This window comes from Pagrus major, chromosome 10 (genome assembly GCF_040436345.1).
Source record: "Pagrus major chromosome 10, Pma_NU_1.0".
NCBI lineage: Eukaryota > Metazoa > Chordata > Actinopteri > Spariformes > Sparidae > Pagrus > Pagrus major.
This window is the reverse complement of record NC_133224.1, coordinates 11,413,319-11,431,462: the sequence shown is the minus strand read 5'-3', so window position 1 is coordinate 11,431,462 and position 18,144 is coordinate 11,413,319. Positions and strand designations below refer to the sequence as shown.

Sequence of the window (18,144 nt, the reverse complement as noted above, 5' to 3'; positions counted from 1 at the left end):
TGAACTTTATAATGAGTGTTCCTGACTTAAGGTTGGCTGCTAATTTCAAGCCCCAGTAATAACACAAATGAGAATGAGAGAACAAGACTAAATGCCATTGAACCCAGTGTTGTTCAATATAACCCATCCACTTCAATCAAATGCGCTTAATTAAAATTTGAAATAATACAATTTGTTGCTTCCTATTTTTAGTCCATGATAATTATCCAAATTCAATTGTCAAGCCGGCCCACTCACAGGTGAATTCCTTGTACTCCTGGAACACCTTGGGGTACATGGCTGCTGACATCACATCCTCGGGGGTGATCTCATCACTGTGTGCAGCTCGGAGCCCCTCCTCCAGGGCCTTAAAGTCCATGGATGGCAGAGAGGCGCCCGGACGACCCTCGATACGAGGAAGGGACTTCAGCACCTGGGATGAGAGGAGGAGGAAGTGAGGAAACAAGGGAAGAGAAGTTAAAAGGCGTGAGGGTGCACAGCAGGAGAGAGAACGGGGAAACAAACAGATTACTTAAAGGTTTTGTTCAAAGTCATACATGTGTCTTTGTGAATGTTTTCCCAATCGTAATATCCCCACGGGACCCTGAAGCACAAAGTGCTGTTAAACCTTCACGTTGTTCTTCACAACTAAACATCGAGATAAAAGCTGCAGCCTAACAAAGTGACTGAGAAACTTTTGGAGGGGGAGGAAGATAGAGAAACACGGCAGGTTGTTTTGAGATGACGAGAGTATAAAACTTGATGCGAGTTATTTTTTTAAAATTTGCATTAAGTAGCGCCGCTGTTGTGTTAATATCTGCAGTGATATCCACTTAAGCTCCCTCCACCTCTCTCCCACTCTCCTTGTCGCGCCAGTCAGGTTCCATCAGCCTATCACAGGTGACTGCAGTGTTGCAGCATGTGTGACACATCCTTGCTCCTTCTTAGAGATAGTAGAGAAGAAAGAAATAGGATAATTGCGGGAAGTGAAGGCTGATATAAGACTAATGATATGGCATTTTACCTGCCCACGCAGTTGTTGGGATCTGACACAACTTGTAGAGACCATCGATCTTTAGCTACTAATAATGTCTGGAGAAGAGATTATGTCAAGGCACAGGCTTTTCGCCTGAAGGCCGCTGTTTTGTTTTGCTTTTCACAGATTTGCTCAGCGCTGGATGACACACAGTTTACACAGGCAAAGAGGAAACGGGGGGAGGGAGGGGTGGTTGCAGGAATCTCCATACAATTAACCTATTTAGTCAGAGCTTCAGAAAATGTTTCTTGGAAATATGCAAACAGAAAAAGCTAATAGCAATGATATCTGTGCCTACGTCTGTGTGTATGTAAAATAATCATCGCCTAAGCTAATATATTAAGTAGTGTATTGGTAATCTTTACGTGTGTCTTCACTTATTTACACATCACATTAAACACTGTGCATATATCCACATAATGTTTGCAAATGTGTGTATGTGCACAACCATATTCTGCTGGGTGTGTGTTTCACATCTCCAGTCTTTGTGCGTGTGAGTGCACGTGTGCGCCTTGCGGAAATCTCCAGACAAAAGGGGCCCGGTGCAACGCTATTAGTCACAGAGCTAACAGTTCAAAGATAGCTGACTCATTTGTGTATGTGAGAGAAAGACACTTCAAAAGACGGGAAGGCTCATTGGAGTCCCTGCTCATTAACATGGTATTCTCTGAGGATGTCCTACACCTAAACTGTTTGATTGTTTAAGTGTCGACAGACAGATAGTGACTGTGTGTGTGTGAGAGAGACAGTGTGTTTCTGCATTAAAGACAAACTCTTCCTTCAAGGTTATTTGCTCTTTCTCCTCGTTTCTCTTAAAACCACTCAAAAACACACATCCCACTTCTTTCTTTTTATTATCCCCGCTTTTTTCTCTTCTTTTCGAGTGCGGTGCTGAAGGATGCGCTGCATTTTACAATCTCATTTCTTGACTTCACTTTCTTTCTGATGGCCTCCTTCTTATTCTCGTCTTTGCCCTACTGTCTGTCTTGCTTCCCCCTCCCTTGTCCATTCTGTCCACCCACTCTGCAAATGAACTGTGCGTGACAGAACTAAAATGAGGAAACGCCTCAATTACCACTCTGTGCTTCAAAAAATTTTCCCCTGTGCATGCAAAGAACTTGCATTAGAGCGTGTGATATAATGCTGGAATGACTGCTTGCTAACTAATTAATGCCGCCGAAGCTCCATTAAAGAAACATTACTTCCTCCATGCTGCTAGCATGCAAAAACAACCTTCAGCTATAGCACATAGGGATGCAGCTATGTTTTCATGCAGCAGTGTAATGGGGTGTCTGTACTTGCATGCAAATCCTCACAAGACAATTGCTAACTTATAAGCTAATCACAAAAGAACTTGTATAATAGCTACATACAAACACAAACAAGAGTAAGTTGAACAGATTCAGTGAAGTAAATGATGGCTCAGACGACAAGCACTGCTCTGTTTTAGGAACATTATTTAATAAATAATGTTTTACTTTCTTCTTATCTAACTAACATAAGTCTGACACCAATTATTTTGATTTATACTCCAAAAGTGCTCTGAGATAGTCAGTGAGTGACTTGCATGTAAACACAAGCGCACACACACAACAAGCCCCAGAATGAAAACATTGTAAAAGGAAGGCAAAGATGATTTGTGTTGAAGCTGAACTGTGAATTTAACTGAATCGAGGGGGTGGAGAGAATGAGTTCTTCAGTAAGCTGACGGGGAAAAAGCCTCTCTGTGTTTGTGAATTAAATATCAAGGGTGGATTGTCTCTTGTGCACTGGCTGAGATGAGAAGTCGGCAGCAGTTCTACATGTGTGCTAAGGATTTGCTTAGCGCAATGTCATGCATGCTTCAACTCCAGTGCATTTTTTCTGTGCTTAACGAATAGCTGGCTGAACCTCATTGAAACGAGTTGGAATGCAACTATTCCTCCTCTACAATACAGAAAAGGTGGCGGCGGAAAAAGTTCAATGGTGAAAAATTTGAACTTCTGCATGTATGCATGCTGCAGAAGCCTCTCTCAGCATTACGTATTCCAGCGCTGACTGAAAATAAATAAACAAAAAAAGGAAACCTGAATGCATACAGAAACTTTCCTCCATCTTTGTTCTCTCGACATTTTTGTGAAACATGGGTAAGATTGAGAGACACTAATAGAGAGGTAGCAAGCACAGGGTGCCATAGTGTATGTCAAAACTGAATAATGAGTGATTGTCAAGGGCGGGACTGCCTGGGAAGCTAAATGACAAATATTTGATCATATAATCTCCCGACTGTATGCCAGTTTGAGAAGACGGGGGAGAAAGGACAGCTTGATGATAACGGTGACAGGACGACGGGAGGTAAACAAAGAGGAGGAAAGATGCTGCAGAAACAGATGAATACACAAGTAAGCTAACAAATTGAGTGATGGAATGAGTAAAGCTAAAAACAGATATGGCCATAAGATAAATTCAAGGCTGTTCATCAAAAAAAGGGGCCAGTTAATGGCAGATTAATTGTATTCTAATTATCCTCTAGCTTCTCCTCAAGTATCTCAGGCTCTACAAACATTCACAAATGCTCTGTATCTGCATGAATGCACACAAACTGCTAAATCCTCAGTCACACATTTTGACATGCGTGCAAACAGGGTCTCACACCACACTTTTCACATTTTAGGCACCAGCAAGCTCATTGACAACACCTAATGAAATGCTCAACAACTGTGGATGTTCGAGGGGAAAAACTATTTTCTCATTCCTAAAGGGGAAAAAATGCAGTATGACTTTTTTAGGAAATGTCAAGTGCGACAATATGTCAGCAGGTTTCTTGGAGAATGTGACAAATTTGCCTTCATTCGTGTGCGCGCTCATGCGACTCTCCCAAGGAGACTAGGAACTTGGCTCCTGATGCAGATGAGAGTCTCTGCTTGGGTGTTTGCAGTTGTGAAGAGGGGAGACAAGAGAGGCAGACAGAGGGAAACAAACAAAGAGGAGACGAGAGGACAGAGCAATATCACCGCCTGGAACTGTCGCATGTAACCAAGCATGTGACAGAATTTTTTTGTGCGCACACACGTGTTTTTAAAAAGGTCACAGATTCTCATTTTAAGGTTCATAATTTTGTCTACTAGGAAATGTTTACATACTGTAAATACACTTTAACATACAGATTATTCTTTGCTTACTGCTGCAGCACCTCTATTTACTCTGACCTTTCTGTTTTAATGCCTCTTTAAGACCCCCCTCCTGAAAAGCCCAGTCTGCTCTGATTGGTCAGCTTTCACAGGCCTGAGCAAGCACTGCCCACAATGTTTCTGCATCAGCTCTGCCAGTCTTTTGGCAACCATGGCCATGCTGGGGCATGGCTCAGGCTAGTGACTGTATAGTTATATGTATAGTTAGCATCACAATGTTACGGAAGTCCTGACAGCTCATTTGAAGAAACCGTTTCTGAATATAAGCTGAGTGCTTTAAAAGCAGAAACTTTCACAATATTTATACAGCACTCCGGCTTTGAAAATCTCACTTTCCACAATGTGGGACCTTTAAATGACTACTTAAATGTTTAAGAGTTGCTTTTTGTTGTGACTGCATTTACCTTGGTAGATGTAGGTGTTTCACTAATCTTAAGTGGTTCTAAATTGCCTTTTGAAATTTAAATTCATGTTCATGAAAACATGAATGAAAATGAACAGAAATTCATCTGAGGAGAGAAAGACATGGAATGTGTTTGTGTGTACCCTAGATCTGAAGGGCTCGGGGAATCCTCCGTGTGGTATCCCGATGTATCCCTGCAGGAACTCGACCACAGACAGGGGGAAGGACAGCTCATCTGCCCTCTCCTCCACTTCTGCCCTGGTCAGGTTGTTCTGCACCATGAACTGTGCCAGGTCACCCACGATCTTAGAGGATGGAGTCACCTGAGAGAGAGAACGACACAAGTGTGAGTACAAAACTTATGCGTGACTGCCTAAATCCCTTCTTTTGTTTAGGAAGAGGAGGATGAGGAGAGGAGCTAATATGGGCTCAGTTGAGCCCCCTGAGGTATTCATATTTCACCACAGACTGAGCACGATATATGAGACTACAGCTTCTGCACGCAGATGATATCTCAGTTTGCCTAAGATGAGGAGAGGTGCTATTATTTCTCTGTGGTGCGTGACCGCTGGCATTTTAATCTGAAAAACATCAGAAAACCGCGTGCAGAGAATCTATTCAGGATAATATTACACTTTCGTGTTGTAATCTTGCTTTTAGGTTTAGTCCAAAAGCTAGAAGTCACAGCATCTGTCTTTCAGGCTGCACCATTTTTCTCTGTGAAGCCATGCTGTGTGGCTTCCTGTCAGGTAGGACTACACGTCCACAGTAATTTCACCAAAAGAGAAAAGTGGTGACGGAGTCTTTGTTTTAATGAAGATGCTGTCTATGAAGATTAAGCACTGAGTGACCCGGAGAGAAGAGAGGGCCGGGAGAGCCGGATGAGAAATGAAAAGATGTTTACATCTATAAAATCTCTTTAATCATTTGATTTGGCAGCCGCGAAGTAAACCACACAGGTCTTCTCTGTGAAAACAGACTGAACCTGGAAATGAAGAGAAAAGAAGACGGAGTGAGGAAAATATTCATTAAAATCACATGTATTCATTCTTTCATTATTTATAATGGCATATCATTATGGTAATAGCCGTCACTATTAGCATAATGGTGATAAGTGGAGTCTTTTTTTGACTGCAAACAGGACACTGATGCAAATATCAATTGCACTCATTACTCTTCTTTTGTAATGAATGGAGACACAGATTTAAGGCTTCCTGTTCACTTCCATTTGGTACTTGGGCCATTAAGAAAAAAAAGAGGTCAATTCATGTGAAACAACAAAAACAAACTGAAAACTTCCTTTGGGTAACTTTCCTGTTTGTACTCAAATTGTTTAGATTTTACTATAAAATGAGAAAGAAGGTCAAAGGGTCATTGGAGGGAACAGACAACAGAAACATCCAGTCTCATCTTGGAACCTAGTCTCACATTTTGGATCCACCAGCAGAGGCTCATTTTCCTGTCTTTGACCCACGTTTAAAGGAGCTATAAAGTTCAGCATGGACAGCTGAAGAACCAGGGAGAACAAAGAGTGGGCCCAGGCTCTACACGATGCCTATTTTGGTGGCAATTAGTGCTCTTTGCTGATATCAGATGACAGAGAGAGAGAAAAAAGCGACTGGGTGAACAATTCTAGATCAAATTGACATTCCCCAAAGAATTCCCCAGCAAAGAACATGACACCTATTTCTAAGATGCGATGCCAAATTATCCTGAGTCAGACATGAAGCGCACACATATGTGCTCATACACAAATGCTGCTCTGGGACTACCACAACTCTCCTGGGGGCTGAGCGCCTGTGAGGCTAGCTGAGCTCCTGAGATCCCTTTAGTCTTTGAACAAGCACAGTGCAACGTGTGTGTGTGTGTGTTTGTGTAAGTGCCTTTGGTCTCTAGAGATGACAGAACTACCAGCTTCCTCATTTTAACCTGTTGTAGATAGGAAATGCCATCAGCACCAACACATCAGTGTTAATGGGTAAAATGCTACACTTCGAGATAAACTATGTACTAAGGCATTTTCTATATTTAGCATATGATTGTCTTTTATCATTAGAGTACCAGTGAAGCATGCTGCAGCTACTCTGAGCCTAAGAGCACTGCAGTATGTAAGTATTGTACTCAGTAGCCCGAACTTGAATCACAACTCTTAACCAAATTCAGAGATTTGATTGGCTGAGTAGCGTCACTTGAGATAATTTACTATGCATGTACTCGGTCTGTGAGTTTTTTGGGCCGTGAGTGCCATAATGGCTAGAAAAGGTGCGCCTATTGAAATACAAACGCTCTGTCAAAGTGAAATAATTGTGAATAATTTATCAGTTATAGGTTCTGGTTCAGATAGGATGACGTCTGGGTATAGCTGTTCTTCTATTAGTGATGGAGGGGCGATGGATAGGGATGGCAGATAAACAATGGGAGGCATTCTTGTCATTTTGCTGATTGCAACATTGCCTGTTAGAGGGCTACACGCATACTCATAGAACTGGGGTTACATTCGGTAACTACTTTTTTTGTTGTTTCACTCCTAAGCAACTTCCATCATCAAGCTCAGTAAAAATGTTTCTAATTCAGAATATTATTGATTAAGACTTATTAAAACCAGTCTTTTGGATGCAGTCTGATGTGGTTTATGATCTGCTGCTTTCTATTGTTTCTTGTTTTCCCTGCGCGTCCATGATGACGCACGGGACACACAAGAGGGGGAAAAAAAAGGAAAGCAAACTCGTCCACTGGCAATGTGAAAGGAGTTAATTGCCTATTTTTTAGCAGGTTTACCTGTGTTGTTTGTACATGCTAATCAGTCGGTGTAAAAGTGGGAGCTTGTACCACTTGTACCAACAGTTGGTCTTACACTTAATCTAATGCAACTTGATTAAGCCTTTTGTAAGAACCACCCTCCCTGAAAATGCCCACATCTTTTTCAAACTCCATGCTTATTTGGTAGTTCAGGCCTTCTGTTATGAATCTGTAGTCAATTCAATACATTTTTACTTTAATTCACCAGAATAATTCAATCAGCAGTACCGATTTCCAGGAAATCCTTGGGACATTGTTTTGTCTTGTAATGTTAACTCATATAAAATTAATCTTTTATTCAGGTTCATGGTGAAACGGTTTAAAATAATCTTATCAAAGCACATACTAATATCAAAATTTGGACCCTAAATCATATTTTCCATCTCATTCATTGAGCAGCCAAAGATCTTGCGGGGCATAGTTAAGAACTGGTGTTATTCCTCTGGTTATTAAAGTTGGCAGATTGGACAATATTATGGAGATAAACAGATTGTGTGAGCTGTGTGATTTGGAAGAGTTTAAAGCATAAAGTGGAGTGAGTCACATTTTCTTTTGTGCTGTACTATGATGATTAAATGGTGGTAATTTCCAATGTGCAGATGAGCAAAATTATAAACGGTTGTTTAATTTTGATGTGTTTGCTGGCGAGACAGAATATTTACTTGGTATTCAGAATGACATTACAAGACAATGAAAGTCTGAAGATCTGACTGAAAGTAATCCAACCCAAACTGTCAGTCACGCCATGTCATCTATGAAGAAAAAGACTTTCACTCGTGGAACTCCATTTGGACACTCATGAAACGGATCAGGGCCGTATATTCTGCTTGTTGTGGCACAAATTATTTGAAAAAATGTGTCACTGCAATTAATCTCCCAGTGACAAGCTATATCTTTTAAACGCAGCCCAGGATGCCTGTTAAAGTCCCCAACCACTTGGCAAATTTTCAAAGGAGCCTTGCAAGCAAATTGTAGCCTTCCCAGCAAGATACAAGAAAAGGACACTTCCTGCTGATTGAAAAAAGCATGCACTTCCCTGCTGCAACACCTAAAGCTCACTTTGATTGGGTTTGTGAATAGAGGCGATAATGATACATTGCTTTAAGAGAATGACTGTTTACAGAAAAGCTTAAGAGACCTGAATGGGATGTTGAAATCCCTGGAGAGGCCATTAGCTTGGTATGGCTGTGGAACAAAAGCTCACTGCTCAGTTTTCTCGAAATCTATAGAAAACACAAGAAAGATGCATGACTGTGCATTCCTCATGCACCTTCAGCCCATCTCCTTTTCTTTTTTATCATTGTTTCCTCTGTCTTTTGGTCCCCACAGTCCATTTTTCTCAAAGCAAAGTTAAGATTTCTCTTTATTATCCGTCTTGATGAACCATCCTTCTCACTCCATCCCTCTCTAACTCACTTAGGTCCAATCTTCTATCTTCACTCTAAAAGCCAGAAGTCTTTACTCTTTCCTCATGAATCACCTCCTTCCTGTGCTCATCCCTCTTTCCCTCCGTCCCCTCTGCCAAATATCAATTTTTTTTTCTTGATTCACAGTAACATCAAGAGTGTTGCTCTCATTATCAATCCCAGTTGATGAATCTCCCACCTTCAGCTCTCTCTCGGCACCTCACACATACACAGGAAAAGGAAATCTAATTTCAAACCGTGTGTTTGCTGTACATGATGTGTGAGCTTTTCTATATATTTAGACGAGGAGTGAGGTAAATCACATCCTGGCTGGCAAGGGTTAGAAAAATTGGATTTCCTCAGTTCCTCTGTGAAGCTCAGATTCTCACACTCCCCACTGCTATTCCCTCTCAGTCTGATAAAACAATGTCTATATGTCAGGAGTTCACGTCTCTGTCTTTAAAACCCAGAACACACCGTTAATGATAGTTACATTTTGAAGGGGAAGTTTAGCTTTTTAAATGTTCCATGCAGTTGCCTTTTCTCTCTACAACAGCAATGCTTGTAATTTTTGGAACGGCAGAAAAACAACATCCTTATTTGCTGTGTTTTCATCAGTTGGAGTGATGCAGGTAATCTGCTTCTTGAACATCTGAACAAAACCCAATCCCACTAGAGAAGGAAAGTCGTTATTTCATCTCAAGTCTGCTAATGTTGACTGCATTCTACAACTGATTGCAGACAAATAGTCCACAGCCATAGCAGCTTCGTCGGGCTGTTAAAAGAAGAGGTCCTACATGTTTTTACAAAATTTGAGCAGCAGTGGTAGTAGTCAGATATTTTACTTAGTACTCTAGTTTTGCCTCTGATGTCCTCAGCTGCTCTGCCTCAACTCTCTGATTTCTGGAGTTACTTGATGGACAGATAGCTTTACTTGCTGCTAAAAATTACCACTAACTGCTGCTAACTGTAGCTGCTGCTAGCTTGTTAGCTCATCCGTCCTTACATCTGATAATATTGTTAGGGAAACCTGGAATTTGTATTTACAACAGTGGTGTTGCACTTGGAAACTGTGGGGGCGCCAAATTGCACAAATGGGCAATTCCTACATAGTATTGCTTTAAATGGTTCTTCACTTTAATGTTACAGCTGGTAAAGGCAGAGCTTGTTTTAGTTACATTACACCCAAATATTGGACAACCTGAAAATTTGACCCCATGGTGGTGCTAGAGAAAACTCAGGCGGACCCCAAAGTCAACATGTTTGTGCCAACCCATCTTGTAGAGATATCTGACTGGATAAGTGACGTCACAAGATGAGATCGTCCACTGGTCACGGTGGATATCTAAGTCAAGTTTCACGGCAGTCCTTCCAGTAGTTGTTGAAATCATTTCTGATCATATATACTGGACATGACAGTTTTGTAGAAAATCAAAACCATTTTTCAGAATCTGAATAACATTAAGCTCCCCAGTGTCATTATCTATTTCACGAATGCATTTCATCACAAATTAATGCATATATCATCTTTGAAGAATCCTGCTTCCAGAAGACTTCAAGCAACTGAGCTAATTAGCAGAATTCCTCATTTCAAGTCTTTGCTTTACTAATATGATATGACATAATTCACCTTGTCTTTCTGTATTCAGTAATCTTGCTTATTCCCCTCAGCATGTGGCAGCACTCTGATCTTTCGACGTCTCTCTCACCATCACTTAAACTCATCTGTAACCTTATGTAGCTGCTCATGCAGGCTCATATTATCACACTTGACACACAAGACCCACTCCAGCCTCCAGCTCTGCACTTTGACCGCCTCCTTCTACTCGTACTACGATCTCCATGCACCTCTTCTTCTGCCGTCTGTCCATCTTTCTCACTGTGGCTAATGTACGGCTCTCACTAAGTGGTCCTGCATGACTCCACACTCCTGGCGACAGAAAGCTGGTACCCTGGAGTCCGTGTGTGTCAGTGATTATGTGTGTGTCTGTGTACTTTGGTCGAATTCGTTTTGAAATGCAACTCTATCCAAACCTGAACTCCCCTAATGGGCAAAAGGATTATATCATCCAGAGCAGTGAGTGTGTGTGTGTGAGAGAGAAGGAGGCACGCACACACACACACACACACTCACTCTATAATGCTAGCCAGCAGAGCCAGGAGCAGAGTGAAGAATGGTACCTGTCAAGAAAGGGGGAGACAGGAGAGAGGAGTGATAACGAGAGGCTCAGAAGGGGGGGAGAGATGGAAAAGCGATTGAAAGATTAGGGATACATGAAAGAAGTTTAATCGAAAAGAGGGAAGGTGCAGATGAGAGGAACTGAACGCGGAGAGGGAGAGACGGAAGAGAGCGACGGGAAGAGTATGGGTAAGAAAGGAAGGGGTGGACAAATGAACCGAGGGGAGGAGAGACGGAGGCAAACAGACAAGAGCAATAGACATCTGCAGCCCCACAGGCAATACAAGGAGGTGCTCCACCTCCGAGTGAGAGACACTGACTGTGTGAGTGTTTTAGGACTGTGGAGGTGAGTGAATACGTGCCTGTAATCGTAAAAGGAAAGTGACAGTGTTAAGTTGGGTAAAGAAGAAAGACACAAATGCATATACACACACAAATGCATATATTGACAAGCTCATGTTGCGACAGATGCTGAGCGAGAACACAAGAAGGAAGAAAGGAAAGGAGGCGTTTAGGTTGGAACACTTCATTTCCAGCTGTATGCAAATCGCTGACAGTTTCAGCACTTTTTCTATAACTAAACTGCCTCCAAAAGATTGGATTCTTTTATTGTGAGGAAACAAACGGAGCTGAAACCAATTAGTCAATCAAGAGAAAATGAAATGGCAACAATTCTCATATCGATTCAACTTTCAAGTGGTCGCTTTTAAGCTAAAAAATCTCCGTTGGCTGCTTCTTAAATATGAATATTTCCCGGTTTATTTGGTCTTCTATGACACTGAATTCAATATCTTTTGATTTTTTCTTTTTTGGACTGTTGCTCAGACAAAACAAGACATTTAAAAAGGAATATTGCAGCCTGTTGGGGAATAATAATGTATTTTCTTTCCAAGAGTTAAATGAGAAGATCGATACCACTCACACATATAGTAAGAGAGCAGCATCAATCTTCTCATCCAACTCTCAGCAGGAAAGCGAAGAAGCACGTTTCACCCAAATGTCGAACTATTCCTTTAAAGATATCATCACAGGCTTTAGGAATGTGCGATGGACCTTTTCCACGATTTGTTGACATTTTACAAACCTTAAGATTATGAGGATAATACCGATAGTGAAACTAATCGTTACATGCAGCAGTAGGAATATATTTTCATGCTCTCGTGCCGTCTATTTGCAAATTGTTATACACATTTACTGTATGCTTACAATAATGAGACAATACATTATGAAAACAGCGCCTGTAGGCATCTGTTCATGTGTGTTTTTGTAGTTTTTTTCTGTGGCTTCGGCAAATCAAGCCCTCAAGCAAAAATACTAAGTAGCTTTAGTACCATTACTGTTTAATTTGGGTTTGTATCGGGGGTTAGGCAGGTGTGCAGTTGAGATATGTTACAGAACATTTGTATAAAGTGGTAAAACATTACTATCCCAGTGTGCTCTACAGTATCTCAGCACTCAGCTGCATAAGTTGTTTTGGCTGTTTTCCTTCAGACAGACTTTTCAATGTTCTTGTCTCCAATTTAGCATTCACTTCTCCAGTGAACAGCACAGCATTTCACAACACTCATCTATTTTAAATAGAGATCACTGACGGGAAATAAATACAACACAAGCCCGGTATAATGTAATACAATATTTAAGAAGCAAAAAAGTCAGACAATATTGAATTATATAACACAGAAAATCTAATTAGATTAAGCTAGCACGTGCAGATGTGATCCACAGTAACTTTGAATAGTAGCTTCAGTTTAAATTTTCAAATACGTCACAAAGGAGGAGGAATCTTCTTCGAAATACGACCATCTTGACCGCTGCAAAATTAAAGGGCAACTCCACACGTTTAACACATCAGTGTGTTTACAGGTCTTGGGGAGTGCTACTGCGTAGGTGGAAAAAAAGTAGTATAAAGCTTTTAATGGCTCCGGAAGAAGCTGCATGTAATCTGATAAGTTACTTCCAGCGATGTCAATCAGTGGCCAATTGCATTATGGGTAATGTAGGCACCAGGTTTTGAAATGGAAGAAGAATGCATGCAGTAAATAAAGTGATATCTCTGGGTCCACTGTATTGATTTTTATTTGTTTTCAAACTGTCCATTGTGAGTTCAGAGTGTTATAGGAGTACTATTCTATGCTGTTGGACTGCTTTTCAAAACCTGGAGCCTACATTACCCATAATGCAACCTAGCTACTGAGTTACATCTCTGGATCACTTTTTCATATTTGCAGAAGTGCTCCCCAAGACCTGTAAACACACTTTATTGTCCAACTTAGGTCGAGTTACCCTTTAAGTCAGGTGCTCTGTACAACAATTAGTCTATTAATTCATTAGTCAATCGATAGAAAATTAGTTTCCAACTATTTTGATAATCAAATAATTATATTAGTAATTGTTCAAGATAAAATGTCAAACATTTGCTTCCAGGTTCTGCTGCTTTTTTGTCCACACACGGGACAAGACAACTAACTAACTAAGCCATCACCTGAACCCAATGAAAAACAGGCTCAATAGGTATCACACAAAGATAAAAAAAAAACTTGAAGTCAACACAGTACAAATATCTACCTGTGAAGTAAAACCAACTAATTCAATATAACATCCAGTGAAAAATACAAAAAAATTGCTCTCAATTATTAAATGATGATTGAGTAATATAACATCTTTATTTTCTTTATATGTCTTCAATGAATGAAATGTGAAATTAAATGAAATGAAATGTGAAACTCTTTCACATTAAAAGGTTTCAAGGAAATACAAATGATACTTTTTTGTTAAATCTAAATATCTTTTTTGAAGAGTGGGTTTTCAGCTCCAGAGCTGTATTAGGAAAGGATCTGTGGCACTAAGTATTTTATCCAGGACCAAATAACTTCTAGATGTGATAAAACTATATCATCCTTAGGGTTCTTGGATGTTCGGTAAAAATTTCAACCCAATCCAGTGAAGAGTAAGCAATTGGTGAGGCTGAGAATACATATACAAAGAATCACAAAAATGATGAGGGCCAAACTTCAACAATTCATAACTGAGAAAGTTTTTGAAATGAAGCTACAGAATTTCTTCAAGAAAAAACATGACATGAACCAGGTCGGGCCAAGGTGATTTGCAATGAAATGACCGATAGTAAATGAAGAGGTTTTGGACTGTCGGTTGGACAAAAGAAGCAATTTGAAGACATAATTTTGTATACTGGACAGTTGTGATGTTTTTCCATTCCATAGACTCAACAATTAATCATGAAAAGAGAAGGCATTGTCCTGACAGTACTTGTATCCTACAATATTCTGAAACTCCTAAATTGAATTCTCTTTTGAGATATACAAACGTTTAACTGGCCTGTGCACACAGACAGTACACCCTGACCTGTGATTAATTCAATTCCCAAACAGCCCACACTCAGATCAATATATGCCCTCAGTCAGAGGTCCTTGTCACTAATCATATCCCCGAGCGACAGCACAACCTGACCTCAAACTTTCTCAGTGGACTAATCAAATCAGTATTAATGCTGAGGATGATTCTCCAGACTGATGATCATTTTATAAGTCCTCATTTTTTGCTGAACAGAGCTCATTTTTAGTTGTGAATAAAGTCCATGGACGCTGGCAGATTTGGTGAATTTGCACTGGGTGCTCAGCCAGCAATGTAATGAATACCCTCAGCTGCGCATCTGGAATTAATATTAAACGATAAAACAGTTAGGCTTATGAGCATTTTATGAAATACATTTTGACAAGTCGCCTGGTCTCCTGAGTAGCTTTTGATGTCGATTGGAATTAAATGAGAGCCAATGAGCCCGGGCTGCTCCTTCATTTATAATCAAGCAGCTCTGTCAGTTCAGACAAATCCTGTAATATAATATCTTGATTTTGCAAGTCAGGACATGGCACCCCTAAAAAGACACGTAATGAGAATTAATGGGCTTAGAAAAGTAAGCAATCACGTTAATGCTAATGGGTTTTATGCTAATGCTTTGATGATGATTCAACTTTTTTTTTAAAGTCATAATTAGAGTTGTTTGTCTTTTTTGTGCTGGGGAGGGGCGGTGTATTTGATACAAACAGTCCTGTAAATATCCTCATTTTTAATGCATTTGGTGTAAAGTGGTCTTGAAATGAAGTCGTCTGACAAGCCCAATCCTTCACCCACAGCTCTGAGCTTCAAAGATAAGGCTTGTGCAGAGCCGTGGATGCTTATGTTTGTGTGGGAGAGCATGGTCGATGCATATACCTCTGTTGCTCTGCTTACTGTCAGTGCTGTGTGTCGACTTTATATCTATATCTGACTAGCACACTCCTTCTCCCTTATCGACAAGCCAACAGCGGGAGAGATGCTGCCATTGTCAAGCTAACAGGATACAACGGAGGGCATAGCAGGACCTGCAGGCACATTAAGCCAACATTGGCTTGCGCAGTGAAGCCCACCGATTCTTAATTGAATTGATAGAGAGTATGGGGAGAGGGTAAGGGAGGTCGAGGGAGAGGAATTGATGAGGAAAACAGAGAGAGGGGGGAAGAAAATAAGGGAGCGGGGACCCGGGAAGGAAAATTGGAAGAAAGAGACACATAGAGAATAAAAAAAAAAAGAAAAAGAGGAGGAGGAGGAGGAGGCGGTAAAGTAATGGGGAATCCATGGGAGCATGTCTACGACGAGAGAGCAAAATAAGAAAGATGGCTGGGGAATGAGTGTGTGTAAAGCACACACAATGAAATGAGAAAGAGAAAGGTGAAAAACAAAGCGACAGGGCGGGATGATAAAGAGAATGCAAACTAGAACAAAATAATTACACAGTGAGCGTGAACACAGCGAAAGAGGGATGAATCTATTACTAAGCCGTGATGGTAAATAATGAAGGGAGAGAAACAAAGGAATTAATGAAGGATAATGAAAAACAAAAAAGGCAGGATGGAGGTGAATTTGGGCTGAGAATGAAATTGTTGACTGCAGAATTGGCAATAGAGCTCCCTCTCCATGACTACGATTAATGTGCCCTTCAGGAAATCAGCCCAAAACTAGTTCACTGGAGTTGGCACCCAAATTAACATAAGAGTCGGGGGACACAAAGCACGAAACTCTGCATATCGTTGCTGAATTAAATGATCCAGCTGAAATAAGAGTTGCATTTAAGTTTAAACTACCTGGTAAAAATTTGCCATGTAAGAGTAAAAACATCCAGTTACGAAAGGTAAAAAACAGAGGTGGAGGAGGAGGCGGTGAGGCTGAAACCGAATCCAGACAGCACAGACCAGTGGACGTACCCAAACTTAATCTGGGATTGTTTGACTCAGCGAAGCAAAGAAAGAAGGTCAAGCTTGGCAGAGAAACAATCAGTGTGAGAGATGCTATCAAATACATGCCAGATACATCTTTATACTGCGAACACTGGCAAAACGGACTTATGTGCAGCATTGTTTCATCCTTTACATACTTCATGTTTTATCTTCATGTCTCACCTTAATGAGGTCTCCTAGCAGTTTGTTGGCTTCTGTGTAGGCCTTCTTCACCTCCTTGAACTTATTTCCAAGTCCCATACTGTGAGCCTGCAATATGAACCAGAGTGAAACAAATAAAGGCATGATTAGAAGAGTCATCATCATTTTCTTTCTACTTTCAAGAGAAAGTTTAAGTTTTAAAAATTTAAAAAGATTAAAGGCTTTGATTTTATGTAGTGACACCAACAGCTTTTAGATTAATGGCGAAGATACTCGTCTAGCAAAGGTCAGTAACTGTTATTTGATTAAAGGTGCACTATGTAGTTTTGGGTAAGAAATTTTAATCAGAAGAGAAAAATCTTCATTGACTGATTTTTAATGCCTAAACAAACTCAATAAACAGAATCTCTTTGTTTTCATGACTATAAAGGACAACACAGTTTCATACTGTTTTACTTTGTTTATATGTGGCGGACCCTGCCACATATAATATATATGAGTTTGAATTTCTCCAAAACTACATAGTGCCCCTTAAATATAAAAAGGTTATAACAGTGCTCTGGGATGTGCACCCACATATTTTTTCCAGTGGGTGCACAGCCGCTCTCACTTTTTCAGATTGTGACTGTACACCGTGTAGACACTTTAGACTCATACTTGTTGTACTTAATGTTCCATACCAGCATTAACAAACAGCAAAATAAGTTGTTCAAGTGACATTTTTAGTCAGTTTCCTAAACAGAGTCTCTGATGACTGCACTTAGTCACATCCCTCGCATCTCTACTAATTTTGAACACACACACACACAAACAAATGTGTCATGGAAATGAAAAACTCTGTCAGAAGCAGGAGAACACAGGTCTATTTATTATGTTGTTAAAACTTACACTATACACTACACTTCCATAAATTAAACTGTCAATTAGAGTAAAATAACTGCACAAACACTGTAGAGGTGGAACAACAGTGAATACAAATGCAATGTCACACTGAGATAATCCTCTGTTTACATCTTTTCAGATGCAACAACTCCCTCTAATACTCCATTCTCAAGAAAGTGGCAACAACCTTTGTGAAATGCATTATAAACTGATTTAGCTTAAAAAATTGATTACTTGCACAAAACACAATACAAATCAAGCCGAATGGCTCGGTGTACCTGGAAGTGGAGGTTGGTGTACTGCCCTCCAGGGATCTCGTTCTCATAGACGTCGGCGTTGCCAGATTTCATGGTGGCTGTGCAGTCAAACGGCGCGTACAGGCCTCGGGCTACTTCCCAATATTCACTGTAATCAAACACCTTCTCCAGGGCAATGCCTGCAAGAGAGCAGAGGAGATCAATGTGCACATTTTCTTTGAACAAGAGTCATCAACACTGCTGTATAGTCATTTGAAACAGAGCTTGCTATAAGTCTTAAGACAACAATGTAGTAAAAGTGTTTTTAGAATGTAAATCTAGGGCATGGAACATGGGAACATAACACCCCTATAATTAAATTAACTTATTAATGAGCTGATTGAGTTTTAGTATAATTATATGCTGTATTTACCAAGATTGTGCGTACAGAAATTACTATTTGCCAATCTAGCTTCAAAGCGTAAATCTGTCTTTCTGATCATTTCTCTACTGAGAGGAGTATGGAAGCATAGAACAGCCACGCTTGCAATCATTTTTTTTTAATCCTGCTATTTCGTGATTTCAAGTTATTTCATTATCTTGAGGAAACAACGATCAATCA

The 18,144-nt window shown here is 40.3% G+C and overlaps 1 protein-coding gene across 2 annotated transcripts in view; it reads right to left on the bottom strand.

The window, feature by feature from the left end:
* Positions 1-18,144, bottom strand: part of pcxb (pyruvate carboxylase b) — a 307,003-nt gene that overhangs the window by 17,047 nt on the left and 271,812 nt on the right. For both annotated transcript variants that reach the window (XM_073474925.1, XM_073474926.1), the window contains exons 20-23: positions 17,565-17,722; positions 16,426-16,512; positions 4,732-4,911; positions 238-412 (exon numbers count right to left, since the gene is read on the bottom strand). In XM_073474925.1, coding sequence (XP_073331026.1) covers positions 238-412; positions 4,732-4,911; positions 16,426-16,512; positions 17,565-17,722 — 600 coding nt within the window. The remainder of the gene's footprint in view (positions 1-237; positions 413-4,731; positions 4,912-16,425; positions 16,513-17,564; positions 17,723-18,144) is intronic.